The 19,308-nt window shown below is 38.0% G+C and overlaps 1 protein-coding gene across 7 annotated transcripts in view; it reads left to right on the forward strand.

Annotated features, from left to right (window-relative positions):
* Positions 1-19,308, forward strand: part of LOC131694044 (CUGBP Elav-like family member 4) — a 467,189-nt gene that overhangs the window by 425,980 nt on the left and 21,901 nt on the right. For 4 of the 7 annotated variants that reach the window (XM_058982393.1, XM_058982391.1, XM_058982396.1 and 1 more), the window contains 3 exons: positions 10,866-11,106; positions 11,176-11,322; positions 11,407-11,517. In XM_058982393.1, coding sequence (XP_058838376.1) covers positions 10,866-11,106; positions 11,176-11,322; positions 11,407-11,517 — 499 coding nt within the window. Of the gene's footprint in view, positions 1-10,865; positions 11,323-11,406; positions 11,518-19,308 lie in introns of all 7 variants that reach the window. The other 3 variants (XM_058982392.1, XM_058982394.1, XM_058982390.1) reach the window with 2 other exon arrangements.

Here is a 19,308-nt window from a genome sequence, read left to right on the forward strand (position 1 = left end):
AACTACGGCTATTGAACTTCAGGCTCTAAGTTGGATTATCAAGTAAAACTTCAATGAACATAGATATCGCAATACACTAATTCGGGGCCGCACACAGCATATTCTTTGGTTTTTTCTAAATATAATATGACGTATTATATTAAACGTCTTAAACGTATTTATAGTTCCAAGCATTTTTTTTTTGACTTAACGAAAACATAAGCTAACGAAAGCGTCAGTCTGATCTTTCTAATGCATAAAAATTGTTCACATGATCTAAATGACGCAGGATTCAATTCCCAAAATTAGTCTTCGTAGCTTTGAATAAAAATTACATGACAAATCCACGTGAAATGCCTCGTGATTGAATACTTGTGAACATTCCTATTGACGTATGTCTTATATCCGACCTAACAATTCGCGATATTTGTGCTGTCACGAACAATATGACTGTTTATAACATAAACATGAGAGACGTATATTGTCCGGTATACTTGTTGCATAATGTACCACCACCTTCCGATGATTTGAAAAGGGTTGTATCACATTGTAGCAAAACTCTCGTAATCGGCAGTGATGCAAATGTACCTAACGAGCTCGAACCTTTTCATTTTCTGATCATAAGTACATCGTCTTGGATCATTTAAGCATGTCGCTAGATATCGTCACATTTCGTAATCCTAAATCTACGAACTAGGACCTCCACGAAGGAGAGATCAAACAAACTTACTCACAGTAGCAGCATACCAAGCGGTTTGTCCGTTTTGGGTTATTCGTGCTTCTAGAGGAACACCTTGGTGGAATACCGAACTTGTTCGACTCAAAAAGTGATGTAGAGGAGCTTGTAATCGTAAACGCAGAGGCGGATTGGAGGCATCGAAGTTGGCTTGCAAAGCATACAGAAATACTCTTCGAGTGAAGTGATTGGGAGTGCTCAAAACTTTCAAATCTCAACGAGACTAGTAGACGAAATAAGTTACTTCCGAAATCGAAAACCTTTCATGTCAGTTCAATTAGAACTGATAATGGTGAATACTCGTCTAACAATGATGTAGTACACAAACATCATCGACGACTGCTTCTGAGTTCTATTCGGGTAGTTTTAAAACTTGGTTATTTACTCGTAGAATTGTGACAACGGAATCGATCAAATGGTAGGTTTAAAGTTTTGCTCCGTATAAGTCTCAGGGAAAATATGAAAGCATTCCAACTCTACTTCAAAGAGGATATAAATAGGGGACGGGCATAGCGTAGTTATTAAATCGATTGCATTGTACGCATCTCACCTGGGTTCGATTCCCAACACTGCACATAGGGTTAGAATTTTTTCCAAAGACATTTTTCTAACCCGAAAAGAGGTGAATGATCCTAAGGTTAAAACCTCTATAATAAAAAAAGGATATGAATACTTCAAGCATATTTTGAAAAAAGTTTTCGCTTGTCGTGCAACGGGATACATTCCATTAGCGTGGCGGGAAATAATTGTAAAGTTCATTCCCAAAGGTTACGCGTTACTTATGAGAAGGAGCTTTAGACCGATCGGTCTGACCTATTTCCTTCTCAAATTAGTACAACGTTTAATCGATCACTATTTTCAAAATGCTAGTTTGGGCGAGCACCCGCTGCATACGTATCAGCGGGATGTTGCCCACAAGATTAAAAATGCTCTTTCTCAAAATCAATCAAGCTTAGGAGTGTTTTGACAACGTGTCTTTCGAACCTATTTTGGAAGCAGCACATAGTCATGGAGTACCTTCATATATCACGAAATGGATACACGCAATGCTTAGCAACCGATATTTGATAATGAAAGAAAACTGAGTGTCTGCGGATGTCCTCAAGGTGGTATGCTATCACCACTTCTATGGAACCTTGTCGCCGATGGCTTCTTCAGTAAACTTAATGAGCTTTGGTTTCCGCCATATAGTTTTACCGATGATCATCATATAATGTTCATCGTGTTGTCGAGCAAAGATATCTATATACTAGACTATCAGTTAAACCAATACAAACAGAGCTTGGACATTTCAGTTCTTTGACTGTGAAATTATTGTCGCTGATGAAATTAAGTACGTTGGGGTAATTTTTGAAGCAAAACTAAACCTCGATGTCACAATCAAGAAAGTTTATATGGCTCAATAGACCATGCAACAAGCCACAAAATGCATACTCGGAATGAGTACATACTTGCTCCCAGTGACGTTACACTCACACGTTGTTTTCCATTTATAAGTTTCGATGTGAGAATCCCTCCTCCTGTAGAATGGCTGACTGGCTGGATGAAGCGATAACTTGAAGAATACGTAGTTTGTTATATTGACGGTTCTTTGTCTATTGTTGTGAAATGACAAAAATAGTCAATCTCTTTCGCTTAGTAGATACTGTACCGCATTCCAAACAGAAATCTTCGCGATTCTGTGTGGCGTACAATTGGCACTTGAATGGGGAATTCACGGTAAAAGAAACTATTTTTGACCTGACAGTAAGGCTGCCCTGAAAGCTTTTTCCGGCAGATTCGAGATAGAATTTAGTGATCGCATGATGAACTGAAATCTAAGAACTTTGAATTTCAGGTATTATTGGAAATGAGTGAGCGGGCGTTGCGAATGACTTCTTTGGTCACGAACTAGTTCTACCACTGTCGATAAGTTGGATAAAGCACAAGATTTGCTCTTGGGTTGCATCTGAATATGCAAACTACTAGCGTAGCTTGCAAACTTACGTTCAAATAAAAAAAAAAATCTGACGGGTGTGAGTTCAAATATGTTGAAAAATTTGTTGCATTTTCCAAGCATAATTGAGGCAATCTAGTCAGGGTACTGACAGGACGTGGCAAACTGAATTATCATTGGCTCTTATTCAGCGTGCTGAGTATTATTCGTATGATCTTTGTGATTTTGATTACGGAACTTTATATCATTTGATATGCAACTGCCCTGCAGTAATGCAATTGCGCATCCGTATTTTTGGTTTTCGTTACATAGATGAACCTATGTGAATTTGCTGGGAAGTTTTGAGAACCAAGTCGATTTCAGAGAAATACAGCAGTAATCTGACAGTATCGACGACCAATCAAGAATACTGATGAAAAATCGTTCATGATTCTGATGAAAATCTGCTCACACATATGAGGTAATTCTTCTCCAGATTTTTTTGTATTCTAACGTTTTTCTACTCCATGAAAATGCTCTAAGAGGAATTCTATCAGAATCCTGAAGAGGATAATGAAAAATACAGAGAAGAATTCTATTAGAATTCTAAGAAGATTTCCTTTAGAACTCTGAGAAAGATTCAAACCGAATACTGAAGCATATTAAAGCAGAATTCTAAACTGAATTCCATCGCAAGCCTTGTGAAGAACAATAAGAAAGTACTTCAAAATTCTCCCCGGGGGTGAAATAAGCATTCATAAAATCACTTCTGGAACAAAGCACGTATGGCAATATTATCTTCAGAATCTACTCTTAATATTTATAAAGAGTTACAAGTGTTCGGTTATTTATCTGACCTGGTGCCCTGTTACTGCACTAGAAACAGGTTGAATTGGTACGGGGCGAACAATGTGAATTTGCCAAAAAAAAAGAATTATCGAGTCTACCAGGTTATCCAATTTTTCAGATCTTCGTTCAATTAACCCTTTCATGCCCAATTTTTTTCTAGTGCATGTAGGGTTTCAAAACTATTTTTCCTTGAAAACGGTGGGGTCAAGAAATACGAAAAACTTGTTTTCATAAAGATACGTGCTTCCTTCGCAGTGCTGGAAGCTGCTCAATTTTTATCGTACAATGCTCAATACAATTTTCCTAGAATATTTACAATAGTCCAATTGCGTGGAAAACGTTCCCAAAAACAGTCTAAGTTGATAAGTTATATCAGTTTTCAATAATATTGCAACATAACGAAGATATATAAAAAATTTCTTTTCTGACGCCAATGTAAACTGTTCCTGGCAGCACTGCTCCATCGGAATTCAATCAGACTAATTGTAATAACTTCAGTTCTAGAACTGATCCTTGTAACTATTAATACTCAATAGTCACGATTATTAGCCTTACTTGTTTTTGTGAGCAAATCTTTCATCAATCACAAGTTATAGCTGTTTAAAAAGGTTGTTGTCCACAAACAACATGGGCATGAATGGGTTAAAAATGTTGGGTTATTATGAAGAAAGTACTTGGGGATGCTTGTCCCAAACATTATGAAAATTCGGTCCGTTTGATGAGAGTTTAGATGAATTGAAAATGGAAACCCAGTTGTATAAAAATTTGGTCGATGGAGTAAAATGAAAATTAAAATTAAAAAATGCCTGAATAGTTGTTCTTAATTTCTTGAAAATTTTAAAAGCGTTCAATACAAGACGAAATAATTTTATGAATACGACAACACATCTCCCGGAGATCACATTCCAAACGCTCACAAAACAGGCACCCCATTGATCATACACTTATCAACACACCACTGCTCAATTTGCTACAGCAATCGACTCGCTCAGAGCGGACACCTACGATTTCAATTAATCACTGCCTCCTTTATCGGCGAAAGTAGCACCATCATAACGACTACTTTGATACCCCGGCCCGAGCCGACAGTGAGCCGAATCAATAACGGCTCAATTTCCCACCGAAGCAGCAGCAACTCGACACAATAGAAATATCATATCATGTAATTTATCGTCATTTATAAGCTCACCTTACCTGCCTAGAAGCGAGACACCGCATTCAAGGAGTCACTTCCTTTTCCGGGGCGGCTTTATCGTGCTGAGCCTACCAGCTAAGTGGGGACTTCATTAGGAGTCACAGTCACACGTTCGCGGTCGGAAATTGTCGTCATTAATAACGTGCTCATAGTAGGGCTGAGATGCGCCGCCGAAAATCGCCACCCCCGCCGAAGAAACATTTCGACCTCTTGCCGAATGCCGTCATTTCGCCATCAATTGTCACCTACTCACCTGGAATGATGTCGTTTAATCGAGGGCACCGCACCGTATAGGCGTCAGTTCGTGTTGACGTCGTTTTTTCCTCGCTTTATGTTTGCCTGCTCGCAATTATGTTGAATCATCGTACACAGATTTATCAGGTGTGCGTTTCTGGTTAACAATAGCGATTTAAAAACCGAACAAAAGCGACCAGATGACGGCAAAATTGTTTTGTCGCATGCAACAATTTTGGGCCGTTGTTTTTTTTCTGGCTAGCTCAAACACACTGTCGACAAGTTGAACACAATATCAGTCAAAACTACAGAGAAGCCTACCAGTGAAGCACGACCGAGAATAGGAGTTGAGAGAATAAAAAAAATCATTATTCCCCGGCCACCGGAACAACCGGTTTTATAGTCATAGTTTTTCCATCCCCCTCTTTGCACCGAGAGTTCGCCTTTTGATTTTACGCTACGGCCAGTTCTGGAAGGATGGGCTGAAGCAACACGTTAGTTGAGCGCTACAAGTGCCCACAGCCACAGAGCTAATGGTCCGGCCCCAGCGAGGCAGCCAGCCAGCCAGGCTGTGCATATTTATGTGCGGGCATGTTTCGTGTAGTTTTTCCGCTTCGACACAAAGCAAGGCCATCGGTAGGGCTCGGGGATGAGATTCCGTGCTGGTTGCAAAGTTGTTCGCAACAGGTGGAACGCTGGATCGGTAGAGAACCATTTAAATGTCTGCTTTTGGTGTAGTTTTTTTTCGGCATGTTGCTCTCTGTCATAACGGTATGCGGTGGATGGAAAGTATATTCGCAGGATAATTAGGATAATTTCTGCCAACTTTTTAATTAGTTTCTGAGCCGGTTGATGTCGGCACCGGAAGTATTTAAAATTAGTAGTAGATTTGTTCGCTTGCTACGTATATCATAGCAAATGTAATCGGACGGTTTTGACAGAATGCATTGAATCGATTTCGAGCCTAAAATCTGTCGGATCGTATATTTCTAAGAATGAGATTTATAAATCTAACTTTAAAATACCCTGAAAACACTTGCATATTTAGAAGGTTTGCGTTTTGAGCATTATGATTTGAAATAATATTTATTCTATGAATTTATAATTTATTTCTGGGAAATATAAAGCATTTTCAAAATACGTTAAAAGTTAATAAAAAACTTTTGTATTGATAGTTTCTTCATGATATAATTATATTTGAAACAGTTCTTTACTCTTTAGTCTTTTGTTAGTTTTTCTGAGTATTTTGCAAAATCTATTTTTTAAGCGTCATGTGTCCAACAAAAAACATAACCTCCAGAAATCCGGATTCACGGGATGAATTCATTTGGTTCAGTTTTGCAAAAAAAACTGATACACGGTAATTTAGATGCATTTCAATACAATGCTTAAACTTGCTTATAATTGGGATCAAGAGATAATAAACTAATTAGAATTACAATGCTAAAAAAGGAAATAACTTATTACAATTACAATAAGCTAAAGCCAACAAAGACGGCAATCACAAAGATTTATTTTTCTTATTTTGTTCATTCAATAATCTTTGTCTTAGAACATTTCACGAAGGGCAGTTAGTGTACATAACTGACACGGGGCAATCTGGTTTTCATATTTGCCTAACATTTTCGGGAACCAAGTGTCACAGGAAAAAATATTCGGTCAACTCGATCGGATTGCTATATTCCGCGGGAACGTATCGAACATGACAAGACTACATAAGTAGGCCTAAATCCAAACCGCGCAATACTCCTATTACATTTGGTCGGTGTTAGGTCAGACCGGACTAAGTGACAATGTATTGATTTCGAGAAAAATGAGTTTAAAGTTTACATCGCAGCATCCTTTACGTTATAATTGGAAAATAATTTTTACCATAATTCTAGTTTGATGTTTCATATTTCAAATCTGGCAAAAGTCGAATATAGCTGAAGAAATTTTTTAACCAGCGCAATGATTAACGATGTTTTGCGACTTAGTCCGGTCTGACTTAACATCGACCATTTGACATCGCCCATTACCGTGCATACAAGCAAAGCACATAAGTAGGCCTAAATCCAAACCGCGCAATACTCCTATTACATTTGGTCGGTGTTAGGTCAGACCGGACTAAGTGACAATGTATTGATTTCGAGAAAAATGAGTTTAAAGTTTACATCGCAGCATCCTTTACGTTATAATTGGAAAATAATTTTTACCATAATTCTAGTTTGATGTTTCATATTTCAAATCTGGCAAAAGTCGAATATAGCTGAAGAAATTTTTTAACCAGCGCAATGATTAACGATGTTTTGCGACTTAGTCCGGTCTGACTTAACATCGACCATTTGACATCGCCCATTACCGTGCATACAAGCAAAGCACACATAATGCCAACGCTAACTGGGCAACCGACAGGCAGATCGATTAATTCAACTTTGTGTATGAATATTGACCATCGAATTTTCCCAACGAGCTGGGCTTGGGAGCAGAACAAATTCAAATAATGGCAGGGATTTAGGGCTCCACCTAAATTATTGCGAAGAAATTTTTGAAAAAATTGGAACGGAACTACCCTCTTTCAAATGACATACACATTGAAGATGGTTCGCACTATTTTGTGGGAACTGGAAGACGCCATCTTGGATTTCAAAATGGCGCTACTCCTCTCAGAGCAAAATTGGTAGAACTTTTAACCCATTTTTGCGCAAAGGCTTTTTATCCCATTTCTGCTCTGACTGGTACTTAAACCGGTTTTTAATTGCAGTGATTTTTTAACCCACTCTTGCTCTTAGCCTCTAAGAGGAAGGAAGTAACAATGCACGGAATTTTTTTTCCCAAAACCGTGAACAAAGTACCATGAATTCCAGAACAATCACGTTTTTACGTTACGAAAATAGGACAATGAACAAAAATCAAGTGTTTTATAACTATGTTCCACTTCCATTCAGTAACGCCTATATAACGCTTTTATTAGTGGAGATATTTGTTTTTGATTTGTAAACTTCAGTCACGGTTTCCGCCATACCATTACCAAATAGAATTTCTGTACGTGAACTAGTTCACAATGTTATGATCATTATCCATAAAACCAAAGATTGAATCGTGATTTGTTCATAGTTGATGATTGAGAGTCCGACTATGCGACGTGAACTGATTTATGATTTGTTACATCTTGAACATGATCTGGTTTTCGTGGTGGTGAAGTAGTTCACAAAATCAAAATATATTTTCTCGTGAACTATTTCACGAACTTTAGGAATATTATTCATGAATCCTTTCAATCATCGAGAACTAGTTCATGATTCCTAATATATTAGTCACGATTCAATATCCGTGTTCGTGAAATAGTTCACAAAATCATAAAATGTTATTTATGTATACGTGAACTGATTCATGATCCCTAGCGACTGACCACTCGTGCTTGTGAAATAGTTCAGAAAATAATGAGATCATGCTCATGGAAACTTAAACTGATTCATGATTCATAGTATAACAGTTACAACCTGGTCATGTGGGCTCGTGAAATAGTTCACAAAATCATAAAATGTTGTTCATGTGTTCGTGAACTGGTTCATGATTCCTAGTATAATTTTCACAACTCACCATTCGCTCTCCTGAAAGTCTACAAAATCATAAAACATTATTAATCATTTGTTCACTAGTTCATGATTCATAGTACATGATTCACGATCTATCTTAAGTGCTTGTGAATTTTAAAAGACATCCGTAATCATTCTCAATTTCATGCAACTCTGCAAATGTTGTGTTAAGTCAGACAGGACTAAGTGGCAATATATTGATTTCAAGAAAAACGAGTTTAAAGTTTGAATCGCAGTATCCTTTAAGTTACAATTAGAAATTTGTTTTTGCCATAATTGTTGTTTATTGTTATTTATTTTAAATTTTTAAATCTGACATAAGTCGAATGTAGCTGAAGAAATTCTTTATCCAGTGCTATCATTATCTTATTTTTTATGTTTTGCGACTTAGTCCGGTCTGACTTAACACCGACCAAATAGTTTAATGAATATGAGGTTTATTGTCCATAATTTCAAGAACTTGGTCACGCTTTTCGTGAATCGTTCAGTTCACGAAATCGTTAATTTTTGTTCATAAATTTATTAACTTATTTTTTTTTTGTGTGAAAGCAGCTCAGCGAGAATCTCATGTAACACCACCGACTAGCTTGCCAACGCGATCTAGTAATCGCATACGAGGAAAACAAATAAATTACATCGAACCAGACTCGAATTCCGATTAATTTATTTAGTATATTTTTATATTGTAACGACACACATTTAATTAGCAAGGGACTGGAAGGTGTGAAATATTTTTCAATATTAAGAGCCATAGTACTCAAGGAAGAGCAAGGAGTTGAAGGAAGAAAGTTTAGAAATGCGTGGAATAAGGTCATATGGGCAAGCTTAGAGTTTCCCGGCAACTTAACCTTTTGTCTTTTACACGAAGGAGTCAGCATTAGCATTAATTTCGAATGACCTGTGTCTGTGGCACGTCCGGACAAGCGTAAAGTCACTTAATGACTTATTTAGTATAATTCGAATCGAAATATTCAAATTATATATTGAAACATACAGGAATGACTTTTTATTACTTCTATTGCGAAAAACGTGTAGGCCGGACAAGGGTTGGGAAAACTCGGGCGTTTTGGAATCTATTGTTCAAGAGCGCATAAACTTAAAGGCTTTTAGGAAAAAAGGTTTTTGCAAATAGGTTGACAAAGTTCCATTCTGTAGCTCAATAAATCTTATTAGGTCCGAATTGGCCCAGTTTTCCCTGCAAATTATTACTTAATTAATTACTTTGAAAACTGTTCATTTTTTAAACTGCCATTATATGCATAATTGTCCTATGTTTTATGGAATTCTCTATATACATGGAAAATTTTTTCACGGAATAACAGTAATGTTTTAATTACAATTTGAATATAAAATAATTTTATGAGCTCAAACCATATATGAGTTCAATATATGGAAAAAAGCATTTATTCGGACTTTTGTCTTTTTGACCATCTGCCCATTCGACCTTTCGTCCTTCGACTTATTGCCTATTCGACCTTTTGTCTTTCAATTTTTTGTCATCAAAAAGAATGTTAAAAGAAGATGTGTTTTATATGTTTCTAAGACTCTTAAGGTTGGACAGAGAATGCGCAAAATTCGCAAACGAAAAAAGCAGTTTTTTCCACACCGTTTTTCAGACCTTCATAAAAATCAATCAGCGTATGTAGAATGTTGTTACAGTACTGCTGATTGATTTTTATGAAGATCTGACATACGGTGTGGAAAGAAACTGCTTTTTTCGTTTGCGAATTTTACCCTTTCTCTGTCCAACCTTAAAACTATTTACTTTCTGACCATCTGAGTTGTACTGATGGCTGCTGTCGCGAAAAAATAACTGGTCAATTAAGATAAGATACGACACGTAGCTTTTTTAATAACGTAATATACGATCAAATCCATTCTTATTTGAAGCACTAGAATACAAAAACATTAATTACCCGAATCTAAAACAGTAAAACCATACCATCATTACCAGACCAATTCATGCCTTGCAAATTAGCCCTTTTGTATATACTGTTTGTTTGACGGTATCATACCGTAAGCCACGATGCCAGTAATCAAACAAAGAAGATAACTAAACTATAAAACACTAACTCGGTTGTATGTACGCAGTAACTTTACCTTCTACAAACATTGAAACACAAACTGCCTCCGAACTGTACACTATTAATCATGTCGAAAAAACTTGTTTCACGCCTTCTTCCAAGGATTTTTTTCGTCATGCTATTCGTGTCACCATAGTACACAATTTGGTGTAATAATCATTAATGGATATAAATTATATGTCGTCTGTTGTTTAGTCTTTTCTCGAGCAGAATGATGATTTATACGAGCGAATCAAAATCCAACCATTTATGATTTACGAAATTAACACTGGTTATTTATCTTCCCGTTTTGCAGGGTGCGTCCTCTAGCTTAGTGGTCAAGTTTGCGGACACCGAGAAAGAGAGGCAACTCCGTCGTATGCAGCAAATGGCCGGTCATATGAACCTGCTGTCCCCGTTCGTCTTCAACCAGTTCGGACCGTACGGTGCCTACGCACAACAGCAACAAGCAGCACTGATGGCCGCGGCCACCGCACAAGGAACCTATATCAACCCAATGGCAGCACTCGCAACACAAATACCTCATGCGTTGAACGGTGGGTATCAACTGGCGCTTCCCTGTGAAGCAGCGACTGATTGTCACCCCGTTTCTTCACGCCCGCCAGGTTCAGGACAACCCGTAAACGGTGCTATCCCATCGCTACCATCGCCGACGATGCCGACCTTCAACATGGCAGCACAAACTCCAAACGGACAGCCGGCCGGTTCCGAAGCGGTCTACACCAACGGAATTCCCCAAACCTACCCAGGGCGTAAGTAGTCCCCAGTTCTCGTTGGACTGTTGTGCCACGTTGTTTCTTTGCTTCCTCAAAAATCACAGTAATGTATTGATTCAGCCATTTACATAGATGCGCTCCATCTCTCGATACCGGCTCAAGGACTTCCAAACGGGGACGCCGCACTACCCCACGCAGCGTATCCCGGCATCCAGCCCTATCCGGGTGTTGGTAAGTGCAAATCTCTGTTCACTAACACCACTTCGATTATAGTTTTATGCACCCATTTCTCGTATAAATATATATATTTAATAATAGCTACAATAGAGCTGTGTTTTTCCTCGTTATATACATATATTTTAATTTTTTGTTACGCGTCGTCGTCCGGTCGTTCATTGTTTATGTGTCAATGTTTATTATTACTCTTTCTCTATACATATGTGAATCCTTTTTATAAAAAAAAAAGTCAACAGAAACAGCAAAACCAAACACACAAATAGCGCTCTCTGTTTTTCGCTCTGTTTGAATATTGTTTTTCATTGTTTCAAATTCTGTCTGTCTCTCTCACTCGCTCCCTAATTCAATGTCGGTGTGGTTTCCCCGTTTCCTACTGCGCCAAACCGAGAATGTGTCCGAACCGAAGACGCACAAGGGGGCCAACGTTATCGCTTCTAATTACTTTCCGTTTTTAATTACCATCTCTTCGCAACAACGCCCCCCGGCGCCGAACGGCAAATCGGAAGAAAAACAAAGCGATCAGATAACGCTCCCAATTGAAGTGGTGCATTCAACTATCCTCAGTCCCGATAAACTGCTCCTTTATTGACTATAGACTACACAACGAGATCGATAGTGCGGAAAGTATGGACTTTCGAAGTCCGAGGTCGGAAAAACGTCGTCACGTCTCGTGCCTTAATTACTTTCGATATTTCGTTTTAGTATTATTTTTATCGCATAGTGAGAGACAATGAATGGCATCATCGCAGAACTACAACAGGACTCTGAAGTGGACTGGGAAATTTTGATGGGCAGGGGTGGACTTTTGATTGTTATGGCTTTCGCTCACGACTTTGTTTGTCATGCGAGCTACAAAGAGAGGGGATAATTATGGCTCTCCTGTACTATGAATTGGAATATGTATTTTCCAATTTCGTCAACTATTTCGAATAAGGAGAATCGTCACCATCTAAATTAATAAATAAGTCAGATTTCGAGATTGAAAAATTTATAAATTCTGAAAATATTACAGTATGGATAACTGTAATCGACGAAGTTTGAAACTTGCGTAAAATTTGCTTTTGTTATGGCAAGTACCGGTTAAAATTACTTACAGTCAAACCATTTCTGGACCAAACTACGATTATCTACTTTTATCGAACGAACGAGCTTACTGTTTAACATTTTTTGTTCGATGTCTATTGAGGTAGCTTTTTATCAATGGGAACACTGTTCCCAAGAGCATTGACCATTTTTCTTTCTTTCGTGATAATGGTTTGTTGGCAAAAATAATAGCCAAAGACTATGCAATCTCTGTTTTTCCATACAGTATTCCGTTACGAGGAAGGTTCTCAGTGTTAGTACCATAGCACTAGCCATGCAATTGTCATGTATTCTAAGAATCGGTCTCACAATCTGTTGAAACAACAGGCGAAAACTCCGCAAATCGATTGTAGTGCCACGGCTTTTTATATCTCGTTACAATTGAAATCGACTCGAAATGATAAAAATGTTCCAGATCAACTACACCGAACCCCTCACCCACACATCGAACCACGCATATTTGTCCAAAAGAAATGATTACACCAAATTTCAAGCACTCGATTACATCCAACAATTTGACTTCAATTACATCAAACAGACATCGACTCCGCTACCACCGACCGAAAGTAGAACGCAGTAATAATACGCGTATTTGTAAATGGGGGCGTCTGGTTAGTCAGTCGCTCGGTCGGCAAGCCAACAGGGAACCGGCACCGGTGACAGCGAAGCGCCGGAAGGCAAACGAAGTACGGATGACTTCCAATATTTGCCCTTGACAAATAGAGTGTGTCCAATTGTTGTCCCGGCTTCAACCGAACGGAACTGGCGAGCCGAGCAATTTCCCCAAATGACTTTTTCGAACTTCGAAACTCGGCACCCAGTGCTATAAATTCAGGTTCAACATTTTTATAATCTGTCGACGGTGTGTGGAGCGTTTCGGTTGTGAAACATCCGAAGGAAAATATGCTGGATTTTCCGTGCACCGGGGTGCTCGTTTTCGCACTGAATTCTTGTTGAAGGTGGGGGGTTGGTGAAATGCGTTACATTCACGGCGGATATGTTGGCTCAGCTGCATCGGGCATACGCTATGCGTGAAAGACATTTTTGACAGTCGGAGTGCAAGCCCTACATACGTGTCGTGTGCAGACGTGGCATGAAGGTTCTCTAGCTTTTTCAGCGTACCGAATAGATTCAGATTAGAACGGTGTTCTGTAGATAAGGGTTTGTGGGAAAATTTCTGAATAGTTTTGTGCTACTCAGCAAGGCTAATTAGTTTCTTGGAATACACGTTGCTAGCGGCGGAATTGCAGTAGCGTGCGTTTAGAGCGATGTTAGTTCCCGTTTTGCATAAACCGATATTAATGATTTCAAGCATTATTTAAAATCATGTTTAAATTGTCATAGCAAAACAAAGACTATTTGCTAATGAATTTTCATTCAAACCATTCAAGTTTCCATTGGGCCATTCCGAAACATTCATAGCTTCATGCATTCGTACAAATATTTAGCAATCACATAATTTCATAAAACTTTTTGACATTAAAAAGAACACGAAACGAATCAATCTTGGCAGATCGAAACTCTAAACCAAAGTTTAACTGAAACGTTTGAGATAATATGCAACCACTGCCCTTTATCGCCCATTGTCCATCTTGAATCAGAAAGGGCCTTATGCCGAAGGACTTTGAGATATTGCTACTTCATGCTGTCGGAACGAGTCGGTTCCGACAGCATGAAGTAACAAGTTACTTTACGCTTGTCCGGACATGCCGTAGACTCAGGTGATTCGCATTTCTAATGCCAAAAGACCCTGACTCCTACGGTAGTAGACAAAAGGTTAAAACGCCGGTGAGCTCTAAGCTTGCATATATGATCCTTCCACGCTTTTCTAAACTTTCTCCCTTCAACTCCTTGCTCTCCCTTGAGTACTATGGCTCTAAATATTGAAAAATATACTTCACCTTCCAGTCCCTTGCTAATTAAATGCCGAAAAAACTGTTGATCAAGAATACCTTGTGTGAGATGCCTCATTATTAGACCAAAAGTAATCTATAAGCTGTTAAAGTGCAGCGGCATGTTTTCAGCAGGATTTAAGATTGATGGACTAGGACATACGTTGTTGTACTTTCAAGCTGTGTAATACTTTGAAATTATTGATTACGAGTGAATTCATTATTCCACTACGTATTAGAAATCACAGTGAAAGCTTATAGAACCGTTCAGAAAGGGGAAGCACTCCGGCTATTGCCTCGAAACTCATTGCGTAAGTAGAGCGCATGCAGCCAAGCACTACACGTAAACGCCGATACTGAATTCTTTCAAACTAACACCGATAATCTTTGAGTATTGTATCGACTGGAACTGGAATTTATGTGAATATTTACGGCTTTCTCAGTCAATTCAGCTTGAACCAACGAATTTGTTTTTAAAACTGCCCGACGCGACGTGTCGGGCGTGTTTGGCGGCCTTTTTCAATGGATTTCTTTATTTACGCGGATTTTGAAATTTACGCGGTTTTCACTTACGCGGATCCCCCTCGTAATAAAAAGTGAGTGTATAACAATAACAAACTAGCTCCACGCTCATTTTTACCAATCGAAAACAAATATCTATGCCTTCTTTGCTAGGCGAACTGTATTAACCCTCCGGAAGTCGCGCATATGGCCCACTGAACGAGCAGCCGCTGGTGCCCTAAGACGATTTCGCTTGATTTTCAGAGAAGCGTGTACTCAGTGCACTAGCGCGACTGCCGGAAGGTTAAAAGTTGCTTTCAAACCTAATCCTTAAAATGACTCGAATTTATAAATATGAGCTGTACAATCTATTAGAAAACCATGTAATGTCATGTAAATAGATGACATATATGGTATAGATGGCTCTCGGAAAACATGCTAAGTGAATCATTCTGTGTCCCATAATTTGTGCTCAGAAAAATAGTAACCACTTTATGAACATGGGTTTATAATCAATAACGATTTTAACCATCTATAACTTTTTGCACTGGCAAGATTTGCTTACAAAAATAAGTAAGGTAAGTAAATGTGACTATAACCTTTCGTTTGACCACTAGCAGTTACAAGTATTAGTTCTAGAATTGAAGGTATTGTAATTAGTCTGATTGAATTCCGATGAAGCTCTGATCCAGGGGCAGTTTACGTTTGCGACGAAAAAGTAATTTTTAATATAGCTTCGATATTTTGCAATATTATTGAAAACTGATAAAACCTATCAATTTAGACTGTCTTCTAATACGTTTTCCACGCAATTCGAGTGTTGTAAATATTCTAGGAGAGTTGTATTGAGCGTCGGAATGTGAAAGTTGGACAGCTTCAAGCACTGCAGGCGAAACAACTATCTTTATGGAAAACAAATTTTCGTGTTTCTCGGGCCCATTATGTTCAAAGGAAAAATAAGTTTAGACCCCTATATACACAAAATTGGGCATGAAAAGGTTAAATTAAGGGTTCAGCAGTCCTTTAGAAATTACGAAAAACCTGTCTTGCATTAACCCTAGAACGTTGCACTTGCGTTTTCCATCCTAGAACGTTGCACAGTGGCCGGAGACCGGACAAAACCTATGTTTCAAATATTGATATTTTTTATTTTTCCTGGGTTTCTTAGATTATATTTTTAATAGCAATTTAAACATCGCTGTGCCAGACAATCCTAATGAAATCACAGTATCTATGTTCACTTCAAAAACTCTTTCAATTTTAATCCGATTTGAGCACAGCTAGTATCATATTAATGGGCATTTAAAAAATTTTGTTGATCATTTCAACATGTTTGCAAAATTTGATTCTAACAATGTAATATTATTACAAATATATTTTAAGTGGGTTGATAGCAAATTCTTTTTTCACAAATGTATTCTATACAATCAGGTGCAACAGTTCGGAACGGTCACTTATTATACATTCTATGGGAAATCATCTCTACTTTTCGAATTTCAAGGTCTCGTTTTGGCCCTTTTTTCCCGGAGGGGCTTGAAATCGACATTTTAAAATGTTTGCTGACATGCAGAAGCATGGTGATTAGTGCAAAACAATAACTAAATAAAAAATAAAAAACCACTTTTTGTAAGGTATGGAAGAAGTTTTATCCAATTATTATGTTTCTATATCTAGTTTCAGTTATATCTAATCAGTAAAAAAGATTTTTCATAAAAATTACATTATGCTTATAAGAAAGGTTCGATAGCACTGTATGGGAAAATTTATTTCATCTTTTATAACTTTTGGTATTAAAAATGAGCTCAGCACCCCGAAATTACCTTAATATGTAATTTTCTGCCAGATTGGGTAACTTTTATCCGAAGACCGTCCACTGTGTTGCACTGGGGTACGTTCCCCATGCGTTTGATCGCAATTTTCGCAGGTAAAAATGCAAACAAAGGAAATGTATAATACATCACTTTCTCCGTATTTTAATTGCGAAAACAGCTGTGTAAGTGAAAGTACGGAATTTATTGAAACAATGATGCATAAATTGGTTTGAACTAAAGAAAACCTGTTTTAATCCACCTAGTGGTGCAATTGTGCATATCTCATTTGTCCAAACTACGATTCCATGGCTGGTTATGTTCAATACAACGGTAGAAATGAATATTACATATTCAGTACGATTTCCACATACATACAATGGATCGACAGCCACGATCTTGAGATGCTATATGTGGACACTGAAACATCGCTTGAAATCAGCGGCCGAAAATTTTCAACTTGTTAAGAAATTTTAAACTAGTTTCAATTTTAAAGTAGCAACCCCTCATTGCATACTCCTACCTACGCCTAAATAAGTAAAAAATCGCCGGGATTACGTTGACGATTTTTAGAGTGATTGCATAACCTTTCTATATGAGAAAGGCAAAAAGGTGCCAAAGTCCAAAAAAGTCAATTTTAGCCAAAAAAAATTTTTTTCGAGATTTCATCAAATCTTAACATTTCATGCATTTTAAAGTCATTTGGCATCAAAAATGCAAATTCGATTTTGAAATTTTCCTATACTCCCCCCTTTGAGCATCTTTTATTTATATGGTTTATATGGGAATTTGCTGTGTGGACGCACTCTCCAACCCGTAACTCTGGAACCGGAAGTCCAATCAATAAAAAAATCAATAGCAGCCGATGGGAAGGTTGTACAGTTTATTTGAGACTAAGTTTGTGCAAATCGGTCCAGCCATCTCTGAGAAACAGAGGTGATATTTTTTTCCACATACACACATACGCACACACACATACATACATACACAGACATTTTCCGATCTCGACGAACTGAGTCGAATGGCATACGACATTCGACCCTCCGGGCCGGGATTAGCTTGCCGATTTTTAGAGTGATTACATAACCTTTCTATATGAGAAAGGCAAAAAGTGCAAATATCGTAGTTTTGACTTTTTTCACAAAAATTACTATAACATTGCGATTTAGACGTTTTCCGAACTCAACGAAATGTGGCGAAAGGTATAAGAGTGTCGGCCAACAATTGCAAGCAATTTGTAACTCATTTTAATTATTTTCGCATCATTTATACATATATTGATTACCGGTTTATATGGAAATTTCGCATGTGGCCGCATACTTCAACCTGTAACACAGGAACCAGAACTCCGATTCAAAGGAAATTTAATAGCATTCAATAGGAATATTCTAGCTTTCATTTGATACTGATTTTGTGAAAATCGACTCAGACATTTCTGAGAAACAGATGGGAATTCAACTTAGGAACATAACCACTTTCCCGAAGCTTCCGGTTCCGCCGAAGTTGTCCAATGTGGTCTACATGGGTTTGATTGGGCATCAGTGAGCTGAAACTATTAATTTAAACATTTTCGAACACTTTTTATGAAATTTTGCATCTTTTAGATACCATGCTGATTCCGATTTATATGGGAATTTCATGCGCTACCCCACTCTTCAACCTGTAACTCCGGAACCGGAAGTCGAAATTAAATGAAATTCAATAGCAGCCTATAGGAACGTTGTACCTTTCATTTGAGACTAAGCTTGAAAAAATCGGTTCAGCCATTCCTGAGTAACCGATGTGCTTATTTTTGGCCACATACATGCATACACGCAAACACACACGCACAAACATTTGCCTAACTCGACGAACTGAGTCGAATGGTATAAGAGACTCAGCCCTCCGGGCCTCGGTTAAAAAGTCGGTTTACAGAGTAATTGCATAGCCTTTCTATAGGAGAAAGGCAAAAAAATCTGACCAGTAATATATCCGTAACACGCAACGTTACTGTTACAGCAGTTACTGTGCGCAAATTATACTTATTGTTTTGTAAAACTATGAAAAATCAACAATAAAACAATGAAAATCAGCTAAAATGAAAACGATTTTTTCTACATCAAAACTAAATTAAATTAGTTGAATAAATGGTTAAAAACGATTTAATAACACTAATTGTTACTTATGTAGTAAACAACCAGTATTTAAACTGGTATTGTCACGAGTCACATTTCCACTGACAGCACGAAACCTGACGAAACGCTAACGGCAACCGTACATTGGGGTACAAACGTACCCCACGCCAACTTTGACACCTGCTTCCACGAAGGCTATAAGCAAACTGTCTATACCACCTTTTCCTATTCTTACTAGAAATTATAAATTGAATTAAGGTTAGGGTTCCAGGTCGATAAAAGTCAAATTTTCGTCTTCACACCGCTCCAAAGATGGCGCGGAGTACATATGTACCCCGTAGTATTTATATAGGCTTCTTATTACCACCAGTGCTTGTAGCTGAAATG

Source organism: Topomyia yanbarensis, chromosome 3, assembly GCF_030247195.1.
Source record: "Topomyia yanbarensis strain Yona2022 chromosome 3, ASM3024719v1, whole genome shotgun sequence".
Classification (NCBI taxonomy): domain Eukaryota; kingdom Metazoa; phylum Arthropoda; class Insecta; order Diptera; family Culicidae; genus Topomyia; species Topomyia yanbarensis.